We start from the raw sequence: 25888 nt of genomic DNA, 5'->3' as shown, positions 1-25888 counted from the left end.
CCAGTAGAGATACCAGTAGTCATAGAGGCACTAGGTAATCAAGGAGTACATGAGCCATACGTGAATATCGAGGGAAATATGTACAAAGATTCCAAGACTACCTTGGTTCTCCACAAGAAAGGTAAAAAGTTCCCTATCAAGAAAGAGGTCAGACAAGAAGACACAATCTCTCCAATGCTATTCACTGCATGGTTAGAAGAAGTATTTAGGATATTAAGCAGTGAATGCTTAGGAGTGGTCATCAACGGTGAATATCTCAGCAACCTCCGGTTAGAAGATGACATTTTTCAGCAACACTGGGGACGAATTACAACAAATGATTGAGGACGTTAACAGAGAAAGTGTACGAGTGGGGTTAAAGATTCATATGCAGAAGACAAAGATAATGTTTAATAGCCTGGCAAAGGAACAAGAGTTTAAGATTACCTATCAACCTTTAGAGTCTGTGAAGGCGTACATTTACCTATAATAGGCTAATTACTCACAGGGGATTCTGATCATGAGAAGGAAATTTACAGAAGACCAAAAATGGGTTGGCGTGCATATGGCAGACATCGCCAGATCCTGACTGGAAGCTTACCACTATCATTGAAAAGAAAGGTGCACAATCAATGAATTCTACCGGTGCTGACATATGGGGCAGAAACTTGGAGACTGACAACGAAGCTCAAAAACAAGTTAAGGACCGCTCAAAGACCGATGGAACGAAGGATGATAGGCGTAACGTTAAGAGACAGGAAGACAGCGATGTGGATTAGAGAGCAAACGGGCTTAGCCGATATTCTAATTGATATTAAGAGAAAGAAATGGAGCTGGGAAGGTCATGTAATGCGTAAGTTACATAACCGGTAGACCATTGGGGTTACAAAATGGGTGCCAAGAGAAGGGAAACGCAGTCGAGGACGGCAAAAGACTAGGTGGAGTGATGAAATTAAGAAATTCGCAGGTGCAAGTTGGGATCGACTGGCGCAGCAGGTGTAATTGGAGACTGGAGAGAGAAGCCTTCGTCCTGCAGTGGACTTAGGATAGGTTGTTAATGATGATGATGATGATGATGATGATGATGATGATGATGAAGAAGAAGAAGAAGAAGAAGAGGAGGAGGAGGAGGAGGAGGAGGAGGAGGAGGAGGAGGAGGAGAAGGAGGAGGAGGAAGAAGATGACGACGACGACGACGACGACGACGATGATGATGATGATGTAAGCAGTTCGCTGCTCTTGAATTTACGCGAGGGGTGACGTGATAGAGTTCCGTGCGTTGTGACTACGCCCAATTCTTACCCCCAACTCGTTCAGGAAGATCCACATTGTCTTTGATCGACTTCAAGTAGAGGCTTAATCGTTCTCGCACTTTCTTTTTCGGTAATGTCTGCGGCTGATTTCAGTATGAACGTGTCTGTGGTCTTCGCGTTGTTTACTACCACCGCTACTACTCTACCAAGCGGCGCACCCTCAAAAGGGAATAGGTTTCGGCATGTTGGTAACTCATCGTTATGCAGAATACATAGCGCAGTAAGAACGAAGGACAGGTCTAGACAGGACAAGCGCTTACTTTCAACTAAGGTTCTATTGCGGATCCTGAGCATATATACATGTATATACGCACACCTGAATCTGCAAATGGAAATACCTACAGAGGAAGAACGTAAACTACGCCAAGAAGTCAAGCTCTTTCTTTGATCGGGCCAGAGAAGGCATACCGACGCAAAAATCTCCTGCCCGGACTATCTCGGTAGCTTCTACGATTTACCTGGTCAAGCTGTGGCGGTGGGGATACACAACAGTGTGATCGAAAAGAAGATGGCAAGGTGGCTTCGCGTCACATTTTTTTTTTTACTGTGAGCAGCAAGTTGGCTGTCTGTAGCAGTGTTGCCGATTTTATCGTTGTGCTCTTGCAGACGCACATTCAGGCATCTGCCGGTCTGGCCTACGTAGCGTCTTCCGCATGAAGGTAGAATTTTGTAAACGCCACTTTTGCAGGGTACGTATATGCATCTCTGCGGTTGATATCGCTGTCTGGATTCTGGGGCGCGATCGGAGATATCTTGTTCGATACGCGTTCTGTTCAGTTGCTGCAACGTCACAAAGTTGCAGTGTGCAAAATTTGTGACAGCGGGGCGGAGAGAGCAGCCAATCAGGAAGCGGTGACCTCCCCGGAAGTTTACTTCCGTCGTTTGTCGTCTGCTTGCAAACAGTATACTACAAAACCAAATGTTTCTCGTCTTCCAAATGAATTAAATCTTTATCTAAAAAAATGTATTTTTTCTTCTCAAGCCCAAACACGTTTTCAAATAGTAGTACGCGTGACTACTGCAATTTAAAACTATTAGGTTCTTTGCGTCGTCCCTAGGTGGTGTCGCGCACAGCGAGAAGAAAAAAGAAAAAGAAAACGACGGGAAGAGTGGCGCACTTTTCAAGAGGCAGCGACAACATTCCAGTGGCTCGCTGGCACCGATGATGTTGTCGATTTCTCTGTACAACCAACGAATTATTTGTTTCGAGAAACAAAAACGACGCCGGAATTCACTTTCTGCCATTTCTTCAAACGCGTTTCGAACCGCCACCCGCTCTCCTCCTTCCTCTAGAAACGCCAGCGCAACAACCTAAGTTCCCAACGAAAGCGCCATTTTCTCGAATTAAACTATGGATTGGATTCAAACGTGCCATTCCGCAGCCGAAAAGGCCGCCTGTTGGATCCAATCCAATCCACCAGACGCGCCATGCGAAGCCGTATGATCGCTCCAAGCTTCCCAGCTCCCGTCGGGTTCGGCGCCTAGCAGACGAAATGCTCGGTGGGAGGATGATTGACAGGAGCGTGTCGTCATTTTGAGGTCACCAAAAACGTGGCCGCGCCTCGTGGCTGGCGACGTCGGCGCGGAATAGGCCAATCGCGCGCGCCGGTAACCGAACGAACGCGCCGAACAACCATCTCCGATCGCACCCCTGCTCTTTCATGGGTCAGATCAAGTTGCACAAACTCAAAACTTATTTGGTGCCTTGACGCACTTTATGCAGCTAAGGAATCACTGCTGCCTTCTCTCTTTCTTTCTGTCTCTTGTCTTCCGCTCTCGGTTCGTCGCTCACGCGTGATTCAGCCTTCCGTCTGCGATGCATGCCTTCGGCAACTGAGACTATCGCATGCCTCGGATAACCCGCCGCCGCAAAACGTGCCAATTGCATTTGAAGGCTTTCTTCCATGGAATGATCGCATGACTTGCGGATAGCGCTTGGCAGGAAAGAAAGCACAATATTTCTTTTCGCAAGCTTTGAGTGTGCAGAGCAGTACGGTAAAGGCGGCTTGTTGGCTCTTGGCGCATACATCCAACACGCGTGATCACCTTTAAAACACAGCCGCAAATGTAAAAACCTGGTGCTGTCCTGCTCGGCCAATTCAGAGGTGAAAGTGGGTGCCAAAGCCTACAATCGAGGTGCAATAAACCGAAGCTGGTACTTCCGTAGCTATTCCCTCTCGCCTCTAATTTGCACCACAATTTGCTGCCAGTGCCGTAGGCACCGTAAACTATGACACCGACAGTGGCGTAGCCATAAATATGTTGCGGAGGTGGGAAGAGGGAGTGTTGCGAAGGCCCGCATACTGACACAAAAATTTCGCAGGTGGCAGGATAGGCGAGCACGTGCCCGGTGTGCCCCGCGGCTGCTTTGGGAGCAGTGGAGTCGTTATGCTGGTGCTAGGCGACGCGGATATGCGCTGCTTTTTAATGTCTGTGGATTGACCACCGTATGCAGAAATGCATCTTGAATTGAAGTCCATGCTTGACTTGGTATAAATGACGTCTGGTACGCACGCGCCCAAGACGCTCATTGCTTTCCTTTGGTGCGTTCACGACAGGCGTCATTTAAATAAAGTCCAGCGTGGGCTTCAAGTTACGATGCATTTCTAAATACGGGTGTAACTCCCGTATTCATAAATGCAACTTAAGTAGAAGCCCATGCTTGGCTTGATTTAAATGACGCCTGTCGTGAACGTGCCCAGAGACGCTCGCTTAGTTTTGTTTGGCGCGTTGACGATAGGCGTCATTTAGTTCAAGTCAAGCATGGGCTTCGAGTCAAGATGCATTTCTGCATACGGGGATTATTAGTATATCCCGTGCTACTTGTCAGAATCGTTCACGCATGACGAAGCAAGAAGCTGCGCAGTGCATGCCGCTATCCAAGCGCGGTTCATTTGCAAAGAGCGCAGATGAGAAATATTTAGGGAGCGTTAACCGATTACTGATGCTTTCTTGCTCGTTACCAGCTTCACGCAAGACGGATAATGGCGTTACTGGTAACGGTAGGGGACATCCTCACGCGCGCACTCTGTGGACCATTTAGCGTTGCTGTCGCCATTTCAGGTTATCCGCACCGCGAACAAGGCATGCGTATTGATGCGCAGAGCTTTGCGTGCTATGCAACCCCCCCGCTGTGAGCCCGTAAGCAACTCGCTACAACCGGCTGCATTCTTGACCGTGTAACAAAGCCGAAGACGGTTCGATGTGCGTGCTCCTAAAACAATTGGAGCCCGCACTCCGTGACGTGTGCGCTTAACGAAGAGCGCACGATACGTTGTAGGGCCGAGCGAAGCACCCGCGTGCGGTCGTCGTCACTTCCATCGCCTTTGCGAGCGCCACCGCCGCTTTTGCTGGGCGTGAACGGAGGGGCCCATACGAGCTGGGCCGAACCCGCTACGCAGCGGCAACCTCGGGCCGCGCGGCGGCCTTTGCGACTTCCTCCAGCGAGGCGTCGGCGAAAGCATCCGGGCCTTGTTGCCCGGGCGGAAAAGCGCCTGGGTTCCAACAGCGTGCAATCGACGAAAGGGAACGTCGCCCACTCTTCTCTGAGAACAGCTGTTCTTCTGTCTCGAACGAACCGGTCACGATCTGTGCGCTCTTTCTCGCTTGTCCAGCCATGACGGGACTCATCCTCTGTCAATTTCTTCAGCACGTGCCGAGATCCACACACACACACACACACACACACACACACACACACACACACACACACACACACACACACACACACACACACACACACACACACACACACACACACACACATATATATATATATATATATATATATATATATATATATATATATATATATATATATATATATATATATATTTATATAGTAATCTCAGGATGCCTTTCGAAAAGTCGCTGTACATCTGAGATGCGTACACACAGTGACGCACCAAACTGTAGATGCGATTGCTGCAAATCCCGAGTGCCTGCATGCAGGCTGAAAAGGTGACATCTGGAATGTGGCCAAGGAACGAGATACTGTACGCTTATTGCTCGTGTTCTCTTCGAAAGCTGCACGGCCTTCATTGTCGAGCTCGAATGTTGAAAACGAACAAGAAGGGCAGGACTGCGCTGGGAGTCACAAAGTGTCCGCTAAGAGCAGTTAGGTGAAGATACTCGCCTACAGGTCTTGTGTGATGACGTAAACCATACCAGTCCTTCCCTATGACAGATAGAATGTGGTGTTTCGTTCACTCAATTTCTTTGTTTGGTCGTCGGCATTAGCGAATCGCCCGAACTACAGAACGCACACCCGCGCAGGAGGACGGCGAGGTCCAATCCAAGCAGCGTGTTTGCTCCCAGTCGGTTCGCACCTGGACTCGCGAATTCTAATAATAGGAATCGCAGTGTAACAAGGCGACTGTGCCATGCGGCCGAAAAGACGTGCGGACGTCCTGTGACGGCCGTGTCTGTGTGAATAATAGTCCTCCCCGTACACATCCTTTCTTCGACGTCTCGTTCACGACATTACCGTGAAGGCGTCTCTGCGGAAAGGGAGGGCAGCGTGGGCCTTTCCCAGCAACAGTCGTGCACACGCAGCGTCCACCACGCCCACGCACGCGCTGCCGAGCGTTTCCGGGACGCCTGTCTTCACTTCCTGCTGCTGCTCGTTCCTTCCGGCGATTCCCCACCAGGGGGCCCTTCTTTGTTCTCCCCCCACCCCCATCGGCGGCTCGGCTGCACGATCCCGCCATTGTCGCTGTATCCTGGAACCACGCTCTCCACCAAGAAGAAAATCCGACGACAAAGAAAATGGGTTATTCACACACGGTGGAAAGACGCCTGGGGTGCAGACAAGTCTGACGCGCTGTGATACTTCGTGGTGTGACATCGCGTATGATAGCTGTCACCCACGCGACTGTGACACGGAGCTACATGCAAAGCACGCAGCTTCGAATTGTCGATTCATTCGGCCTCGCTGTGCGATACGCTAGCATGCTGGTTAGCTCAGATGCTGGAGCGACCGCCCGTTATTGAGTGGAGTTGGTCCGAGGTTCGAACCCCGGACCGGGACGAAAATTTCTTCAACTGCGAAGCTTTTCTTTCATGAAAAACCCGCGTGAGTTTCCCTTTGTATCTGTAGCGTCGCACTAGTGTCGGGTGGACCTTCCGCCACCTTCTGGGCTTCCGCAGAACTGGTTCTCGCGTAGTGCACGTACATATAGACGGGCACTGCTCCTGCGACCTTCCGCGGACGGTCGCTCAGCGCGAACGCACACTGCCCGGAGTCAGTCCCGCCTTCGAGTGCCCCAGAAAAGCGCCGCTACACGGCTGCTGCTCGAGATACGCCGTATCGTTGGGTCCAGCCAGATTGTAGCGTTCAATCACCGACACATTGCTATTAGCGGAGAAGGAATGAAGGCACCGATACAGACACGCTTGAGACATCGCACCAGTGGCCATGCGATACGTTCATTCACGCGTATACTAGGTCCGCGTAGTTCGTGCTTGTGCCGTGCTCGACATGACCTGATGGCGCCTAAATCTCGCCCCGGAAGCTTGACGTAGGATAGCTAAAGGAACGCGTTTTGTTAGGATAGCATCAGCGGGCAGCTTCGGGGTCTGCATGTGTTCGGAGAAGCAAAGTTATTTGCGGACTGAGTGCCATGGTCATTTGCCAGCGCGCTGCAAATGACCATGAATTGACCGGCAGAAAATACAAAAGACTGCGCGAAGAGGTCCATATGAAGGCACAAGTTGTCTTAGAAGGGATTTGGTGCATGGCTGAATTTCCAGTTATAATGGGTTTGACGCGCATGGTATACAAGCACGTTGCCTGCGTTCGCTTCCACTACTATTTTGTGAAGGCTTGCTTTTGCCAAACAAAGAAGTTCTCGAAAAATGAAATTAGGTCGGCTTGATCGAGTCGCAGCGCTGCTCTAACGGAAGAACCGCCTGGCAGCTGCTGCGCTTGGCAGCGGGGGCTTTTCGACCGCGTGCCGTGCTTTCTTGACCGCACGGGTGCGCACAGCTGCAGCCTCGGTCAGCTGCTCGTTCATTCGGACTTTCTGTATTTCTCTGAGAGGAGGAGGCACAAGGCTGCGGAGCCGCAGTAATAGCTACGCATGTATGGACAGTATTATGGCGTCTCGTGAGAATACTCCCCTTGTCCGCCCGTGCTTCTCCATCTTGGCTCTTATCGGCTTCGAGTGACATTGATCGTTGCTACATCAAGCGGGCGCAGGCGACCATTCCGTTCGACGTCGTCGCGGCACACCGAGCAGGCGAGCCGAAGGTCGACGATGCCCCGGCTGCGCGAACGCTGCCGCCGCGCCGTCCGAGGCACGGCGATGGATCGCCCCGTGGTGGAAGTCCTTGGGGCGCCACACGACGGAGAGAAGGGACAATGGACACTGCGCTGCCAAGGATGCCTCCCTTCTCGGGGTGTGCCCTCATTGCGAGAAGTGTCCCGGCACAAAGAGCGCCGCGAGCGCGGTGACCTTTGTCGCGGAATTTCGCAGAGCCCCTGTGCGTCACCAACCGATGTCACGCGTGCACGCCGCCCAGCGACACGCGCCAGCCTGCGGAACGTTCGTGATTATTTGCAAGGCACCTTGTCCCTTACATTCTCTTCGCAGTGTTCTCTTATAGTGCTATGCTTTCGACGCTCTGGACCGTCTTGCGAAATAAATTTCCCTCGCAAATCATCAGCCGTGTCCCTTTGTCTCGCTGCCCCGATCCTCGACATTCCAAGACCCGCTCGCTCCTTTCGGGCACCATTCCAGATCTGCGTGCTGCTGTAGCCGAAGAGTCGTTCGCGCATGCGTGCGCGTGGCGTCAGCACTTCTCGTCGGTTCCGGCAGATCGAGTGGATGGCGGCCACGACGGCGCTAGGTCTCAAACAAAGCAGAGCTCGGTGCTGTCATCGGGCTGGGCGCACATTTGCATTGCAACACAATAAAATCGTTTGATTCGATTTAAGCTTGAATTAAATTATGGGGTTTCACCAGCCAACACCTGGACGTGATTACGAGGCACGCCGTAGTAGGGTACTGCGGATTAATTTTGGCCACACGGGGTTCTTGAGCGCGCAGCCAATCCACGGGCGTTCTTGCGTTTCGGCCCTCCTCGAAATGCGGCCGCCGACGCCGGGATTAGATCGCGCGTCCTATAGGGCTTAGCAGCGCAGCGCCAAAGCCACTACTCCACGACGGCGGTTGATTTGCTTTCTATCGTGACCCGAGAACTTCGTTTGTTTGTTTGTTTGTTTGTTTGTTTGTTTGTTTGTTTGTCCTCCGTCACTGGCTCATACCTACTGTGGGGGATTTGGGCAAGATGCGGACGGAATTGGAGGGTGATTGGCAATTCCAACAGAACAACTGAGATAAGTAGGAAAGAATCAAGAGAATAGAAAATAACAAATAATTATGAATAGAACTAGAAATCTTTTTTGAAACAACTATAAACTCTTAAACGGCTGAGCAGTCATGCATCCTTGTGACATATTGCCCAAGAGAGGAGGCTCCGAAAGAAATAATTTGAGGAATTGCAAAATTCACTCCAAATTTTGTAAATTTTGTTTATAAAATGCTTTTCCTGGCACGTGTGAATCGTCTACAGAATAAGAATGAATGGTCAATTGTCTGAGTGAAGTGAACACAGCGGGAATGAAGAACTGCACCTTCATACGCTGCTCCTTGGTCGTCAACGTGCCTTCTTCTTCTTCCTTTTTTTCCCCCGGCTTGAATTCCTGATTGACTAGCCACCTGTCCGCGAAAAAAAAAAAAAAAAAAAGAAACGTCGATGGCCTTCCGCTCAGCGGTAGCAAAAGCCGGCGAAAAAGGGTATAACCACCACACGTTCTCCGTTTTAAGTGCTCGCGAAGCTCTTAATTTCTGCAGTCACTCGCAAGTGAAACTTAATTTCCGGCGGCTGTAGTGCGCGCTATCTCACCCAAACCCGTCGCAGGAAGCTCTTGCTCGTGCCCGCAGGCCGACTCACGCAGTTTATCAAGCACTCTCGAGTCTTCGATGCCAGCCTTTCCGTTGTGTGGCAACGCAGTGCTTCCGCAGCATCTGGCATTTCGCGAGAGAAATTTAACGGCGGCGCAAAGTTCCCCTCGGTTGATTTCCCCGCATGCGAACCGCAGTGCCCCCCTCGCTCCACTGCAAAGCGCGTTCTGCTCACGCCCGCCACTGCAGGTGGCGCGACGAGGAGGGAAGCCGCTGCTTTCTGGCCCGACAAGAAGCCGGAGGCGCGCAGTGTATCTCTCGAAGGTTCTCCAACAATCGCCTTCACGGCAATTGACTTTCGTGCATGGCACCGTCAGACAGGACAAACGGAACTCTCTTCGTTCGTGTAAATTCGGCCGCCGTCTGATTGTGCGAGGTATTAACCGAAAGGAAGCCGTCCTCGAGATGGCAGGCCCTCGGACGTCCTTCTTGCCAAGCGACTGCCTGCGTCGCATCAGCCCGGGAGATTCCCTTCGTGCCGACCGACAGCGCTGGCAGCGTACAGCCGACCTCGACTCCTTTACTTTTCCATTACAAATCACTTGTCGTTCTGAGGCAAGCCCTCTGGCAAGGTACGCAATATATTCACTCGGGGACCCACCGCGGGCTTCAGTGTATGCACCGGTAAGGGTCCTGTATGTGTCTCTTTGCATGTACGTTGCCGAAAGGAAAATAAATTTTTAGCCGCATAAATGATGTCCTTCGTGGCACCCTGCAGCATCTCCGCGGAGTCAAACCTCTGTGTGTACCGTTTCCTGCAGCGACAAAATAAGCGACCGGTTACTCGTATTACTAGCGTCGAACAAGCGGAAGCTATAGTCGTGTGATGTCAACTAAAATGCTCGAGTTCGGAAAGAAGATCGATCGGTATCTGTGTACAGCAGAGAGCCCAAAAATACAGGCAGGTCCGACGCAGTGTTGGAATCTAAATACGCCAAGCTTGTTTGAGTTATCGCAGCCTAGCAGCAGATGGCGGATGACGCGCGCATGGCCTCGTCGCCTGTGTCGCGAGGGAAAGAAGGCTTCGCCGTAAGAGCAAAGCACGCTGCTGACCTCAGGTGCGCGACATGCGAAGCCCCTCCGTGCGAAGCTGTCTGTGAGAGAACGGTTTTATATGACGCGCGCTCGTGCCATCAGTGCCTGGGGAACCAACACTCCCTCATGAAGATGACGGTAACGTCGTCAACGTATGTTTCTCAGTGTGATAACGGGACCGCAGGTGACTGAAATTATTCGGCGTACATCTTCATCATCAGTTCAGTGCGGGAAAGGCATCTCCTGGAGATATGGCCACTAAACTCATCCTATATGCGCGTGCAAGTTTCTTAACCCCATCCCTTCATCCAATGTCCTCCGGCGTCCTCTGCAGCGGTTCTCCTTCTTTTGGCACCCATTCCTCAGCTCTGATGCAGTATCGGTCCATGCGCGGATCCGGGGGCGATGTCCTGCCCCCACCCCTTAAAACTTGTGTGCGCAGCGCCAGCGCGTACGGCGCGTGACAAACTCATGCTGTCCTTCTTCCCAGATGTTCTGTTCGTTTGCTCTGTAGAGACAAGAGAGGCTTAATGACTGTTGAAGAGAACCCGCCAGCACATAGAAAAAACTCGCCGTAAAGAAAGCCCGGCACGGATATGTCCCACATGGCTAAAATACTTTAAACGCTGTTTGACGTTGACCCTATCAAGAAGTGCTGGCTCGTCACTATTGGACCGCACACAGCCGGCCTGCATACTTTAACTATAAAATATATTTTTTCCTCTTATATCCAGCATAAACTGACAAAGTGCTGCACCATCGCTGCCTTCTGCATGCCCTCGGGAAATCGGTTGCATCGGTGCAAGCACAAAACTATAAAGCGGCATGGTTGAACGCCAACGCTTCGGGTTCAAAAAAAATGTGCCGTTAGAACGCTCACTGGGGCGCGAATAAATGTATTATTATTATTATTATTATTATTATTATTATTATTATTATTATTATTATTATTATTATTATTATTATTATTATTATTATTAGGGGCGGAGTGCTTGAAGCATGCATGCTACCTCCGCCGCTGGTCGGCCCGGTACTTCACTTCTCCGCGATCGGCCCACGCTCGCCATCTTTTTTTTTAAATTTGTTGACACATGGTGTTAGGGTTGGCGTCTGACACCACGTGGCGACAGGTCATTCACCCTACCCTCTTCCCGGATTCGTCGAAAAGAGGATCGACTTCTCCTTCCCGTGCTCGGTATTGCAGGAGGAGGGGCCCTCTCTCCGTGCCTGTCACGTGTCATCGACGGAAGCAAGATCCCGCGCACACTTGTAGAGAGCCTAATTAAGGGACTCCCAAATTTACTTTTGAGAGACTTCATACTTGAGACTTCATACTTCATGCTTTTCTTATTTTCTTTCAACTACCTTTGAATAAACAGTGCAAGTTTCGCACTAGCAGATCGTCTCGCCCTTGCTTGGTCGCCATGATCTACCGGATGCCTGCAGCCCGCCGACAACGCCACGCTACCCTATAAGTAATGTCGGTCGAGCTTCGATAGGCAGGCGTCGCTACTTCTCGGCAGCAGTACGGTACGCTACCCTGGAGTACGCAACAATGGACACGTAAAATACACGGAACCTTAGCCATATGCAGTTTCGCCGTAAGAACGCCTGCAGATTTCTTATTCCTGCAGGCCCGAAGTAAGAGCATGCGTAGCTAAAACCAGCCCGCCTCCGCTTTATTTTCCTACGGCGCGGTTTTCGTAACTTGAAGTGCAGTGTATGTGCACAGCTGAGCCTGAACTAATGCTTGTTAACGTGCCCCGTACTGCCGCTGACCCTAATTCAGCAAGGTGTGCTCGGCCCAGTCTCGAGCAGAACCACCGAAATGGCTGTGCTTGGACCACCAGAACAGTCCTCGAAATGTGCTTGGCGACGAGAACGATCGCTTCCAGAATGGCGCGCATCTTCCTCGTCGTTGACGGGCACGCTCCTTTGCGAACCTCTCTCTCTCCAGCGGCCGCGGTCTCTCGCCCGTGCCTTCCGCCGCGCACAAGCGCACGGCGAGAAGCGGCTCTGCCACCTCGGGTGCACGTCGCGCAATACGCTGCAACGACGAAGGGCTGCGACTGAATCATTGGCCAGATTGCATGTGGGACGGCGATACGCTAAAGAGAAAATAGTATATATGCACAGTAACCGTACCACTTTTAGCACCATGTACTCTCGCGAATCCTCCTCGAGGCAGGGCTTCCGAACGAAAAGATACGATTTTCTGGGTGCCGGGTCACACCGGGATAGGGTGTAACCAGAGGGCCGACAGTCTAGCTCGCGAGCTTACATAGCGAGTGGGACAGTCAATGGACTCGGATACCACTATGACGGTGGAACCAACGTACGCGAAAATACTAAACCGTCACAGAGGCAAAAGGATAATATATCCACCACCCCACCCATCTTTAACACAACACGAAGCAGTCGGCTGGCGAAGGCTGCAGACAGGAACATTCTCCAATCTACACATCCTACATGAAATGTTTCCCAGTCAATACAGAGACACATGCCCGTGGTGTGGGGCCATCCCAACGCTATATCACATCACATGGGAGTGCAGAAATAACTTCTCTTTCCACGAAGAAAAAAAAAAAAAACCAGTGCGGAACAGTGGGAGGTCCTGCTCACCAGCGGCGTGCTCACAGTCCAAAAAAAGGATTGGTGCAGCACGCTCTCAATGTGGCCAGGCTCAGCGGTGCTCTGGAATACGGGCGCCGACCACTCAAGACGACGGAGACTTCAGTAAAACATGAAGACCTCTGTTAGCCGCTGAAAGCTGTAAATAGAGCATTAAAGTATTTCCTTCCTTCCTACGCAGGAACTTTTCCCCGTGTTTTCGCCGGAGAGCGATATAGTGTACACTTATTAACGTCTGTATGCATATAGCACGTAACTCCGATCAGGCGCGAATCCAGGCTTTTTTTTCAACGAGGGGGCTTACTTTGAGATGGCGATTGATGGTGACGACTGCATGGATGCTTACGAATAATAATAATAATAATAATAATAATAATAATAATAATAATAATAATAATAATAATAATAATAATAATAATAATAAAGATGCATTGTTTCGAGTCGATCGGTGTACTGGAATCGATTGTGAACAGCACATGTATGGACTGACGAGCAGGAGGAATTTCCACATACACAAAGGACGAAATGCATGTACAAGCGTGCACCCTTGACTCGCAAGAGGACGGTGCCACCGATAGTGGGGACGTCTGTGTCGTACAAACGAAAGACGAAATTGTGATATCCACTGTGTATATATCTCCAAGCACATACAATTGCGATAACAAGAAGTTCATGACAACGCACTTTGCATGGGTTAACCGTGATGACACTACCCCTGTGATGATCGTTGGAGACTTCAATGAGGACATTTCAAAACCGGACAAGAAATGGTTCGCTCAGTTTGTGCTAGAAGAATTCGGCGCCAACCAAGTCACCCAACTCAACAGCGGTCGTGCATAGATTTAACTTTGGCCAAGCTTCTGTCTAAGGCTGTAACCGAACCAGTCAGTGTATACCACAGTAACCACAAAGCTATCGCCACTACCATTAGGAAATGTTGAAAATAAATACGTGCACCGTTGTCTAAACCTGTGTGACGTGCTACACCTTCGCTAGTCAACCGGCTTCGCAGAGTGGAATGACTACTCAATCTGTCTTTCTCTTGGTTGCCACGATGCTTGCCCGGCAACGTTGAAAAATACGGGAGCGAATGGCGGAACGGAATAACGCCGTAACGTCTTGCCTAAAATACAGCCGCACCGCGCAGCACATGGCGACGGCGTTGCGTGCTCACCTCGCGAATAAAGCCTGTATGTATACGGTCTGAACACTGTGTGGCCTCGCGACGCCACACGTCAGCGGTTCTCCGAGTAGCGCACAACGTTGGTCTCGTGGGTCCGCACATCGAGCGCCAGCCTCGGGCGCGAGTGGCCGCTCTATTTTCGGCCCGCGCACGATGTGAACGCGCCGCGGCTGCCGACGTCGCGCACGTGCATCGCAGCGGGGGGCTGCGGCCGCATGCTCTCTCGCCGCTTTCTGTTTTCCTCGTTGCATCCGCGCTCATCGCACCGAAATTGGCTGTGCTTTGGAAGACAGCGTGGCGAGAGGGTGGTGCGCGAGACAAAGGCGGCCGTCATGGCGCGCCTGTTTGCGCGCCGGTCGTCGTCTCGTGCGGCGTGTACGCACGACGCGGTCGGCCGACGAGCGGCGAAACGCGGGAACCGTTCGGAAAACCGCGCTCGGCGGCGGCACGAAAAGCTCGTGCGCTAATCGCCGACAAATATGCACGCGCACTGCCTCCCGAGGATTGCAGGGGCTTCGCGTACAACCCTGGCAAACCGTTGGCCTTCCCCGGACAAGCTACGGAGTCGCGCAATGACCACGACTCGCCGATTGAACAGGTATCACGTACCTGTCGACCACTGACATGGCTGACATGCGCACGAGTGAGTCCGTGCTATCGGGTTCTGTTGCTGCGGAGAAGCAGCAGAGCGGAGGCCGGGAGCGCGAAGGCAGCCTCGAGCGGCAATTGCGGCAACCGCAGTGTGTGCGCGCACCGGTGAATACCCGAGGAAGCGCCAGTGGACGACGACAGCCGATGTCGATCGTTCAAATCCAAAGTAGTTTTTTTCTTCTTATTGTTAGTATTTTCCCAGAGAGTATAGAATGGCGGTGCACTTGCGCGTGACGTGTACGGGCCGGTAGATGGCGTCTCCCTCATCCAGTCAGAATGCTCGTTTAGTTAATAACGACAGGGTTGGAACCAGCCGCAATATGAGTTGCCACTTGATAGCCAGCGCTGCATGTGTTCTCGAAGTACTAAGATGTGCCTTTCTTATCGTTCTTTTTTTTTCATTTTTTACGTTACGAAGGTGTCGGACTTCGAGTTCATAGAAAAAAAGATAATTTCAAGCGTCAGAACGCCATAAATTTAAACCTCCGCAATCCTTTCCGGCGTCCTCCAGTTCACAAAAGCATAGCCTTCGAAAGCTATATATGGGGTGATCATATTTAAGCTTTACTTATTTTTTTTAAACATCGCATGTCGCAGATAACATAATTCTATTGTCTTTGAGCTGGATTATCCAGAGAAGCGGAGATTACTTGCACGAGAAACAGATATGCAGATAATACAAAAATCACTAATTAGCTTCCACATTAATTTCTTTGCTGCGCATATTAAATTAACCAATTGTATATAGTGGGTTTGCAAAGTGGAATAAATTTCCAGAATTACACCAGTTTGGGGATATGCGACATCAAACTCGTCGTAAAAATGCACTGTTCGACTTACTTTTTTAACAAAGCACTCTTTCATGAATTGAAGCACAAAACTAAATGGAACGCCCATGTATTTCGTCCCATCACTTTGGTAAATAACATCTCGAAACTGGTGTAATGCTGAAAATTCATTCCAAGTGGACATGCCTTGCGAACTCACTACTGCAATTCGTAAACTACAATATGTGCCGTAATCACCTGAGAAGTTAATTAGTGACTGTTGGTTAATTAATTGAATATTTGTTTCGATTTCTCGTGATAACAGTGTCCGCCTCTTCGAATAAAATTCGCAGTTCCGACCGAAAAGCGAAGCACCGATTGCAATAGCAATTAATAGATAGCTGTACAAAGTAATGATAGCAGTTTTATCGGTCGTATAAACTTGTAAACACTCGCTTACTAACTAAATTAACAATGATAGAACGTGTAAGCGTGACTCAACGAGGACGTAGAAAGAAACAGACAGGGACAGCGCTGTCTTTGTGTGTCTGCTTCTTTCTACGTCCTTGTTCAGTCGCGCTTACGCATTCTACCATGGATTCAAACCGTCTAGCCCGTCAACGTGTTTTAACTAAACTAACCAGCACCGCGTCACACGCGCATAGATAAAGATGAACATATCTCGCTCAATGACAGCGCAAACTGTCTGTGAAAACGGTGGAGTTGGGAATTGCAGCAGCAGCCGCGAGCCAATTGACCTCCGTGCACATGTCGCTTCAACGCGAACGAAACATCGAAAGCACAGAGCATAGGAGCTACAGGCACTGCGCGCACTCTGCGAACATCGCAGATCGCTTTCCAAGACACACGAGCGCCGGCAACGCGTCCCTACGGCGTCTACTACGGCGTCCGCGATTTGCGTGGCGAACGCCGTCGGAGATAGTGGGAGATTCCGCGGTTGATCTCCAATCTGCACGGGGCGGCGGGCGAGGAGGACATCGAGACACCCTGGCAGCATAGAGTTTCCTACAAAAATTTGTAGGAAACTGGCAGCCGCCGGAGAACGCCTCTTGTCCCGAGTTTGGCCCCTCTGCCTCGCGCGCCGCAGGAGAGGGCGCGCATCCGGGCCCCGTTCTTCACCGATTGAGACGCGTTCGCCGGCTCACCCACCCTCATACGCTTTCACTTATACGGAACCTCATGCATTTCTGCGACGGCAGAAATGCGTCGGGAGTGTCCATATAATTGTTATCGCGCAATAATACAGCTCAAGGGAAAGAATTATGTTAGCTGCCACGGGCGATTTTTAAAATTTTCGTGAAACTTAGAAATGACCACCCCGTATATTGGTATACACGCTATAGCTCGCGTTTGCACCTTGATTCTGTCTTCGCATATATAGCGACCAGACCGGAATGGTGACGGGCGTTTTCCCGAGGGGCGACACCGAGGAGGCGCTTGTCGAGCAAGCGTGCAGCGCACGCTTCGATGGTGGCCGCCTTCCCGACAGGCAACGCTGGCCACGGACAACGCAGGCGGCGTGCACTGCGCCGTTCGGCACGCAAGGACGCGACCCCCGAGAAAGAATGTACATGCGGGGCCTTTGTTTCACCCAGCGTCGATGCTGTGACTCACCTCCGCGAAACGAGGGTGATGTAAACCGCCCTTGGGCAGCAGCTGTGCAGGCGCAAGAACAGCTGCAGCTGCACACGCTAGCCGACGACGCCGATATCGCTGTCCAAGAGGGCAACCGTGAGGCCAGCTTGGCGCTGCGCGTCAAATGCGCGGGCGAACAAGAGGACGACATCACACAGCCCCGTTCGCACAAACTCACGCAGTCTCCTTGCGCATAGTGTACAAACAAGATAAAGGCAAGACGACTGCACGGCCGATCGTCTCCCAGAAACAACGTTGCATGTATATACGTGCACATAACGCAGCTATATGTTATGCACCTATCATTATTATTGTTTTTTTAAGAAGACCATTCTCGCACTGTGCAGAGAGAGAGAGAGAGAGAGAGAGAGAGAGAGAGAGAGAGCGATGAAGAGGAAAGGCAGGGAAGTTAACCAGATATTAGTCTCCGGTTTGCTACCCTGCACTGGGGTTTGGAGATAGGAGTTAGAAAGAGTACAGAGAGGAAAGAGCTTTAAAAAAATGCACACACACACGAAGGGAGAGTTATAGGCGTTCACAAAGACCGGTACATCGCAAGAAGCGCAGTGGCGCTTGCGCGGCCTTCTTCTGTGGCGTCAGGTCCTGTGCAAATTCGCGTGCAAGGCCTTGCTCTCTGTCGCCAGGTCGCCGGCCCGTGCCATAAGTTTATTCATTGTTACGATAGCAATTATCCAGGCGCATTTCTGCTGTCGCCGTGCCAATAAAATCGTCGCCGCGCGCCGTATGTTGTATGTGCGAGTGAAAGCGTGCGAGGGTAAGCCAACGATCTCGGCTCAATCGCGTACACGCAAGCGAGGAAAGCGGGGAGGAAGCACGCCTTCTTCCGTCGCGCGCAGGCTCCGGAGGAAGGAGGGAGTTCTACTCCCAGCGGCCCGGGCGCTAGCGCGCGTCCTCCCGGGCCGCTGTACCTTGAAAGCCACATGCGACGGGGGCAGAGTCCGCCGCGTGGTGTGTTTTCGCGGCTTAGTTCGCGTTGGGGGGGGGGGGGAGATGCGAGACTCAGCGCGAAGGTCAGTTCGCTCGCTGCTGCTGCCGCGCTTCTTCACTCCAGCGTTTTGACGGCGAGTTTCCGCGGTTATCGAGCGAGATGTGTTCATGTCTGCTTGGCCGCGCCTGACATGACGCTTGTTAACTTGGATAGTATGTCTATGTTCACAAGTTTACATGGCTGATAAAACTACTACCCTTACTGCAGATGCTTGCGGGGCCCCCACTCATGCCACGGTATTCAGGCGAATGGTCGAAGCTGAAAGGGCACACAAGGACACGCAGCTGCATGTGACTTAGATAGCTATTTTGAAGATTGCGCGAAAGTCTCTTCTCCGTTTTCCCTCAAAAGAATTGGACCGTGGGGCGCTGTTGAAGCTGATTCCCACCATCGTATTATCTTATTTAGTCGCTTGTCTGTGCCTCTGCACGACAGAGGAGGCGCAAAAGAATAGCACGCAATTTCTCATTTGCGAGCCGCTTCAGTGCTCGCCGAGACGGCGACCTCGTTCGTTTCAGCTGTGTTCTTAACGCAAAATCTGCAATCTGGGGAGTGGCTCGCGGAGAGCAGGTGCGATCATGCCAGATCCACACAGGTACAGCACGCATGGAGAGCAGAAGCGGGTCTTCGGAGTCGGAGGCAAATTCGCCTGGAGACTCGAAGGCACGGAGGCCGCCGTCGTTGTCATGGCAACCGCAAGTAATATATGCGTGCTCACACAGCATTATTATTTATTCGTTCGCTCTTTACGTTCACGAGCTGCTATCACTTGGAGTGTTTCTTTTATGAGGTGTCTTGATCGCTTTTGCGGGAATGACCGCACCCACCGCATGCCGCCTTAAATCAATGGAAAAAAGCGAAGATAGTGGAAAGAATCCAAGTGAGCGAAAATAAGGCAGACATTGGCAGCTCTGCAGTTCACGGAGGAGCGGTTGAGTAAAGAAAACTTTCTTTCTTTTTCAGTACTGTCGGTGTCCTTAATGTCACTGTGAGTGTGGTGGCAACGAATATTACGCTCAGTTGCGAGTTTGAATTAGTGATAAACGAGGCAATATATTCTTGGGGAAGTACAGATAGTCTTGTGCGCGATTCACGGTAGTGCTAGGTGGCGTCTAGCATAAGCCTGGAACGTTCACATACAGGGCTTTAAATTCTCGTTTTCGGAGTCCCAGTTATCGAAGCAAGTGAACGTCCATGAATGCGAGGAAAGAAAATGTGCATTAGAGGAATATGCGAGTCAAATGGGCAGGTTAGACGAGTGTCGGCGTAATGAACGAATGTTCATAGAACGAAAGCGACCTCAACCCGCTCAGGGGGCGCGTATGCACGGACGGAGGGATAATCTATGCCACGGCTTTCTTAGCGCGAACTGACTTGCATGAACTGGAGTCTTTTTGGGGCTTAGCTGCCGAAAGAGGTCATTCATTTTGGATGAATCGGTTTGGAATAAGCGGACATTTACGCGCACGTTCTTGCACGTCGATGGCGTGCGGGCGTGATGTATTTAAGGTGTCTCTCTCTTCCGTGCTGCGACCAGGCACGATATGTGCCCCGTGTTTTCTCCGACCTCAAGTGCTGCAGCACTCGCGCCATTCAGCCTGAGCGAAACGTGGAAGCTGCGAGCCATATTCTGATGGCCTCCTCCCTTTTCAAGATTGAGCACTCAGTAGCCACAGGGTCAGCTAACTGACTCTGTAGCTACCGAAAGCTGGAATCTGGGAAGATGGCTAACAGCTTGGCCGGCATGGGCCGCCAAGGGAACTGGCACTTTCTTATGGCGTTTTTCACTGGTCGATCTGAAGCGGCCGCCGAAATCCTCGAGCGAGCGCTTGGGTTTAACAAATCCGAATCGGCCTGCGGAGCGCAAAAACGTTCCGCGGAGGATCACACAGGAAGTCTGCGTACGCGTCACACAAACCGGTTCCGGAAACCATGTCCGACTTCCGCTCTGTAAGTTTCCACGGCAACCAAAGTCGCCGTCCCCCGTGCGTAATTTCACCGCGGCAGTCGCAGAGTCCGTCAGTTCCATGTGCGCCCGCAAGGATTGTGCATTGACAACGTGCATAGAAGGCTTCCTACAGCACCTGCGTCACCTCGTAATCGCGGTCGCCCGAGCTCTCATTGCTAAACGCGAGATCTACAGCAGCACCGAACGCAGCCATTTTGCGAAGCAACACAATGTTGTGCGTACCGACAGGTTACCGATTTCTCTTGAAGACGCAAGTTACGCGAGCTGTTTCCGTCCGAATCTTCGCCTCGGTGGCGGAGCAAGTGAGAGCGATCCGGCGTGGAGCAAGTTGATCCGAACAACCTGGAGCGGAAAGCGCGAACCAGCTCCAGATCGATCTGTGAAATTCAGATTTGTTGCCACGGAACAAGAAATCCTGCTCCGAATCGACCAGTGAAAAACGCCATTAGTTAGCAATCACATTGTCTTACTCATGTTTGCTATATCATCATGGCAAACAACACGAGCACATGGCTGACAAAAAAAAAAAAAAAATTAACGTACGTTAGTGTCGTCACTGTTGACGGGAAAAGAAAGAGGGGTGTTAGCTGCTAGTTGACAGCATTAAGACGGACAAGGATATTTCCCATGTTGCACAGGCTTCATCGTGATATTTTCTGCGCACTATCCGTGAGGATGGAGCCTAACCTGATTGAATGAGAAAAGACCTGCCGCTGTTGGTTTCGAAGAACTGCCTTCGCACGGGGAACGAAAGCTTTCCGCGAAGGCTTGGCCAGACTCGTCGCGTCAAAAACCCCCGGAGACGAGGGCGATCGTCCGTCTCACCGGCTTGGCCCGCATTCGCAGTGGGCCGGCTGACAGAGCCGCTTCGAGAGCGCGTCATTCCAGTCCCGGCGGCCTACATCCCCGAAGCAGGCGCCGCTGACAGCTGACCCGGGCGCCGCGCATTCGCCGCGCGTCGAGGCCTCCGACCGAGACTCAACACAACCGTACCAACACTAACGACATCCGACGGCACGAACAAGGGCGCGTCGCCTCCTCTGCACACTTCGGGTAACGCGCGGCGAGAGAAAGGGATTCTCGTTGCACCATCGGTTGATGCTTGTTCGCTTAACTTTCGTAGAGCAGAACTGCAGGGGATATATCACCACGCAGGAACAACGTTCTTGTCCGGTACTCGGCACCGGCGGCTCCATTACGTCGGGGACCGAATACGAGAGCACCCCAGGGATACTCCGAGTCAACTCGAGGTTGCCGTGCGCCGTATATGGTGTCTCGCTCGTATGGTCCACCCGCCGCCCTGGGACCCGTCCATACTTCTGTACTCGTTGCGTGCGAGTGCTCGAGGCATAGGCGGAAGGTTTTCATTATTCCTGGAAGGGGGGGGGGGTGACCAGCTATATATATATATATATATATATATATATATATATATATATATATATATATATATATATATATATATATATATATATATATATATATTGCACGTGAAGAAACTTCGTGTGACCTCGAACTATTGTTCACTGAAGTGACGGCCTGATATGAGAACTTACCAGACCTCATAGTATAGTAGCCTGAGTCCTCTCCCACCGCCTCTCTCGGTGGTGCAATCTTCCCTCGTTAATCGTCGCATGCTGCGCGATCACGAATACTGCTCCGCCGGAACTGCGGCCTCTCTCTCACTTTTTTTTTTTCGTTTTCTGTGAGTTCGAGTATAAGCACTCCTGCGCATGACCGCTGTTGATTCTGATTTCGAGTGAATCCGGCTTGGCCTCATTTCGGTTACTGAGTGAATTATGCAGGGTGAGTGAGTGAGTGAGTGAGTGAAGAAACTTTGTTGTGAATGCCTGCAGAACGGTTAGCCTTCCCCTGTTAGGGAGGCGTTACCGTGACGCGGCCATGACGTCTTCGCGGCCTGTGGCGCCTCTACTTCGGCCGCGGCCGCACTATTCCCTTTGGTCGACCGCGCCTGCCCCTCTTTTGGGGTGGCAGCCTCCCCCCGGTTTCGCTCGGTCGTTGCCTTTCGAGGGCCGCCGAGATCTGCTGGACGGCCTGGGTTTGGACATCTTGGTCATAGCACCTCGTTGCGGCCTCGAGCCGCGGCGGGATCGTTGTCATCGTTGCAGGTTCGTGCGGATTCTTAGCACAGTCCCAAAGGATGTGAGCTGCAATGGCTCTTTCCTTTCGGCACGCACCAACACAGATCACTTTCATAAACACTTGGACACACGTGCCTCATCAGCACCGGGGTGAATAACGACCCCGTTTGAAGTTGTCGATATAAAACCGCCTCCTTACGGGTCAAGCCCGGGTGAGGTGGCGGCATAGTCCTTCGATGTAGTCGGTACCATTTCACAATTTCGTTGTAGGAAGTCATATAGTCCTTGATTTCCCACCACCACGACGGCTCGGCCGTAGTAGCAGCGGCACGGTTGGTTAGTCCTCGCGCCGCCGCGTTCGCCGTCTCGTTGTGGTTTGCGTTGCCGCGATCCGACACATCACTGCCCATGTGGGCCGGAAACCACTTTATCACAACACACCGACTTTCACTCGCGAGATCGACCACACGCAACACACGCGCGGCTTCACCACACACCCTTGCTCTGGCGTAATTTTTCACCGCCGTCCTAGAATCACAAAGCACAGTCGTGCACTCGGGGTCGGCGATGGCCAGGGCAATGGCCACCTCCTCGGCTTGATGCGCCCCTCGAGTCCGCACACTCGCCGCTGTTCTCGTTGCACCGGTCGATGCACCGACGACTGCAGCGGCGAATGCCTTTCTGTCATGTGGATACTCTGCCGCGTCCACAAACACGGCACTCCTGTCTTTGGCATGGAGATCGATGAGCGCCTTGGCCCTCGCCGCCCGCCGCTCTTTGTGGAACTCAGGGTTCATGTTTCTTGGCACCGGACATACCCGTAGCCGTCTACTAATTGCGTCTGGTACAGGCACTTCTGTATTTTCGGGTCCCCTTTCCTTTGGTCCCAGGCCTAGGTCACGCAGCACCTGTCTGCCCGTTCTTGTTTCCGATAGCCACGCGAGCTGAGCGGTCCTCTGCGCCTCGGCGATTTCCTTCAGGGTGTTATGCACTCCCAGGGCCAGGAACTTGTCGGTACTTGTGCAGTCGAGAAGTCCGAGTGCAGCTTTGTACGCTTTGCGTATGAGCGCATTGATCTTATTTCGTTCGCACTGCCTCCAGTTGTGGAAAGCAGCAACGTATGTAATGTGGCTTATAGCGAAGGATTCCACTAGCCAGGTGAGGCTTTCTTCCTTCATGCCTGCTGTTCTGTGCGACACCCTCTTAATGAGGCGGATGGCCGTGGTGACTTCGGCCGCCAGACGGTTGACCGTCTCGCCGTTGACTCGTTTGCGCTCAATCATCATCCCCAGCACTCGGATCTTCTCGACAACCGGGATCATGTGACCACCGCTCGTCTTGATCTTTATTGTGTCTTGCGCTCTCGCAGGTTCGTTGCCTTTCGTCTTCCTAGCTGCCCTTTTCGGAGGAATCACCAACAGCTCAGACTTGCTTGGGGAGCAGACGAGCCCAGACCCGTCCAGCTGCTCTTCGATAGCGTCAACCACCTCTTGCAATGTATTCTCGATATATCCGTCGCTTCCTCCTGAGACCCAGAGCGTTATGTCGTCGGCATAGATGGTGTGTCGGACCCGCGCGACTCGTGAGAGGCGCTCGGCCACCCCTATCATTACAAGGATGAAAAGTAATGGCGAGATGACTGAGCCCTGGGGGGTCCCGACACTGCCGAGCTTCTTCTTTTGGAGCCGCAGGTCACCGGCGATGATTTCGGTAGTACGCTCCGTCAAAAAATCCTTGATGTACGCATGTGTTCTCTTGCCCATGTTTAGCCGTGACACCTGGGCCAGAATCGCAGAGTGTCTCACTTTGTCAAAAGCGCTCTGCAGGTCCAAACCCAAGATGGCTCGCTTGTCTTTCGTGTTGGTAGTGTCATCGAGGATTTCATTTTTCAGTTGTATCATGGCGTCCTGAGTTCCGAGCTTGTTTCGGAACTCGACGAAGGTGTTTGGGTAGAGCCCCGAATCTTCTAGGTACCTCTGCCACCTGTTCATGAGTACATGTTCCAACGCTTTGCCCACACAGGACGTAAGCGAGATCGGCCGGAGGTTCTCAATGTTGGGTGGCTTGCCCGGCTTAGGAATCAAGATGGTCTTGGCTGCTTTCCACTGCCGGGGTAATGATCCGACTAGCCAGCAAGTGTTGAAGTATGCCGTGAGCTTCCCGATAACCGCTTCGTTAAGATTTTTTAGCGCTCTGTTCGTAACGCGGTCTGGACCAGCGGCGGAGTTGCTCTTGAGATCGTGCAGGGCAACCCTTACTTCCCATACTACAATGTCTCGATCTAGCCGCTCGTTTGCTTCGCCTAGGTAGTCCGGGTGCATCTCTGTGGGAGTGACCGGGAGGTACTTGTCGTCGAGGCGTTTCTTCACTTCGTCTTCCCCGTGCTCGGTCAGCGCCCTGTGGATGACCTTGGCCAGGTTGTGGTGCTGGTGAGACTCGGTCGTGGTCGCATCCAAAAGATGCCTCAGCATACTCCACGTCTTGCCGCAGTGCATGTGGTCGTCCGCTGCGTTACAAACCTCATTCCATTGCTGTGTGCATAGCACTCGGCTGTGGCACTCGATCTCGCGGTTGAGTTCGGCGACCTTCTTGCGTAGCTTTCTGTTTGTCCTCTGCGTCTTCCACCTTGACAGGATGGACTGCTTGGCTGCGATGAGGTGGGCGAGGCGGCTGTCGACCCTGTGGACACGCTCGTCCGTCTCGACTTCCTTGGTGGCCTTTTCTACCTTGTTTACAATCTCGGTGGACCACTCCTCAATGTCCGTAATTTCGGTCTGCTCCTCGGGTAACAATTCTCGAAACGCGTCCCAGTCAGTAAATCTATGTTTCCGAAAGCTTCTGCCAACTTCGTCGTTACCACCGAGCGGGACAGCGACCTCCACAATGTAATGGTCACTTCCCAATTCGTGGCCCGTGTTTCGCCATTCAAAGTCCGCCATACCACCGCCGTTACTCCTGACGAAAGTGAGATCGGGCGTTGTGTCTCGGGTGATCGAGTTGCCGATTCTAGTAGGGTATGCTGGGTCGGTGATTAGATTTAGTCCCATGTCGGTAGCATCTTGCATTAACTCCCTGCCCTTTGCCAATGTTTTGGGGTAACCCCAGGCTTGATTCGGCGCGTTAAGGTCCCCGCAGATTAACAGCCTGTTGTCGGGCCCCGCGACGTTGCACGCTTTGTGTAACAGTGCTTTGAATTCCTGCTTTCCGTGCGACGGGATACTGTACACGTTTACCAGAAAAGTGCTTTCCTTCTGCTTTTTCCCGGTAACCACCTCTACCATGGTGTGCTCGATTGGGCTTTTGCTCACTAACTCGTGCTCGACGTACGTGATGCCTTTTCTCACCAAGGTGCAAACTCCCCTGCCGTTACTGCCGGCCGCGGTCCGGAGGCTTGGTGGGCTGGCGTGGGACCGGTAACCTGAGCTCTTTACTTCCTCAATGAGAGTCTCTTGCAACATGATAATATCTGGCTTTCTTGATACTTGTTCTAAGTGTTGCTGAAGTACAGCCTTTTTCCCAGCAAAACCGTTGCAATTCCAATGCCAGACCAGGAGGCCTTTCACTGCTGTTGTGGTTGCGGTGGTTGATGTCCTATCCATGTTTGCTGAAAGTTAGCCATTTGCGTC

General features: G+C 51.9%; 1 protein-coding gene across 2 annotated transcripts in view; it reads left to right on the top strand.

The window, feature by feature from the left end:
• Positions 1–25888, top strand: part of Swip-1 (EF-hand domain-containing protein D2 homolog Swip-1) — a 116481-nt gene that overhangs the window by 23142 nt on the left and 67451 nt on the right. The window contains exon 1 of one of the 2 annotated variants that reach the window (XM_075684244.1): positions 9861–9883. The exons of the other annotated variant lie outside the window; for it this stretch is intronic. Within the exon in view, the coding sequence (XP_075540359.1) occupies positions 9876–9883 (8 nt within the window). The 5' untranslated portion in view covers positions 9861–9875. Of the gene's footprint in view, positions 1–9860; positions 9884–25888 lie in introns of those variants that run through there. 2 annotated transcript variants of the gene reach the window in all.

The sequence above is a fragment of the Dermacentor variabilis genome, chromosome 3 (genome assembly GCF_050947875.1).
Source record: "Dermacentor variabilis isolate Ectoservices chromosome 3, ASM5094787v1, whole genome shotgun sequence".
Lineage (NCBI taxonomy): Eukaryota > Metazoa > Arthropoda > Arachnida > Ixodida > Ixodidae > Dermacentor > Dermacentor variabilis.
This window is presented reverse-complemented; position numbering and strand designations above follow the sequence as displayed.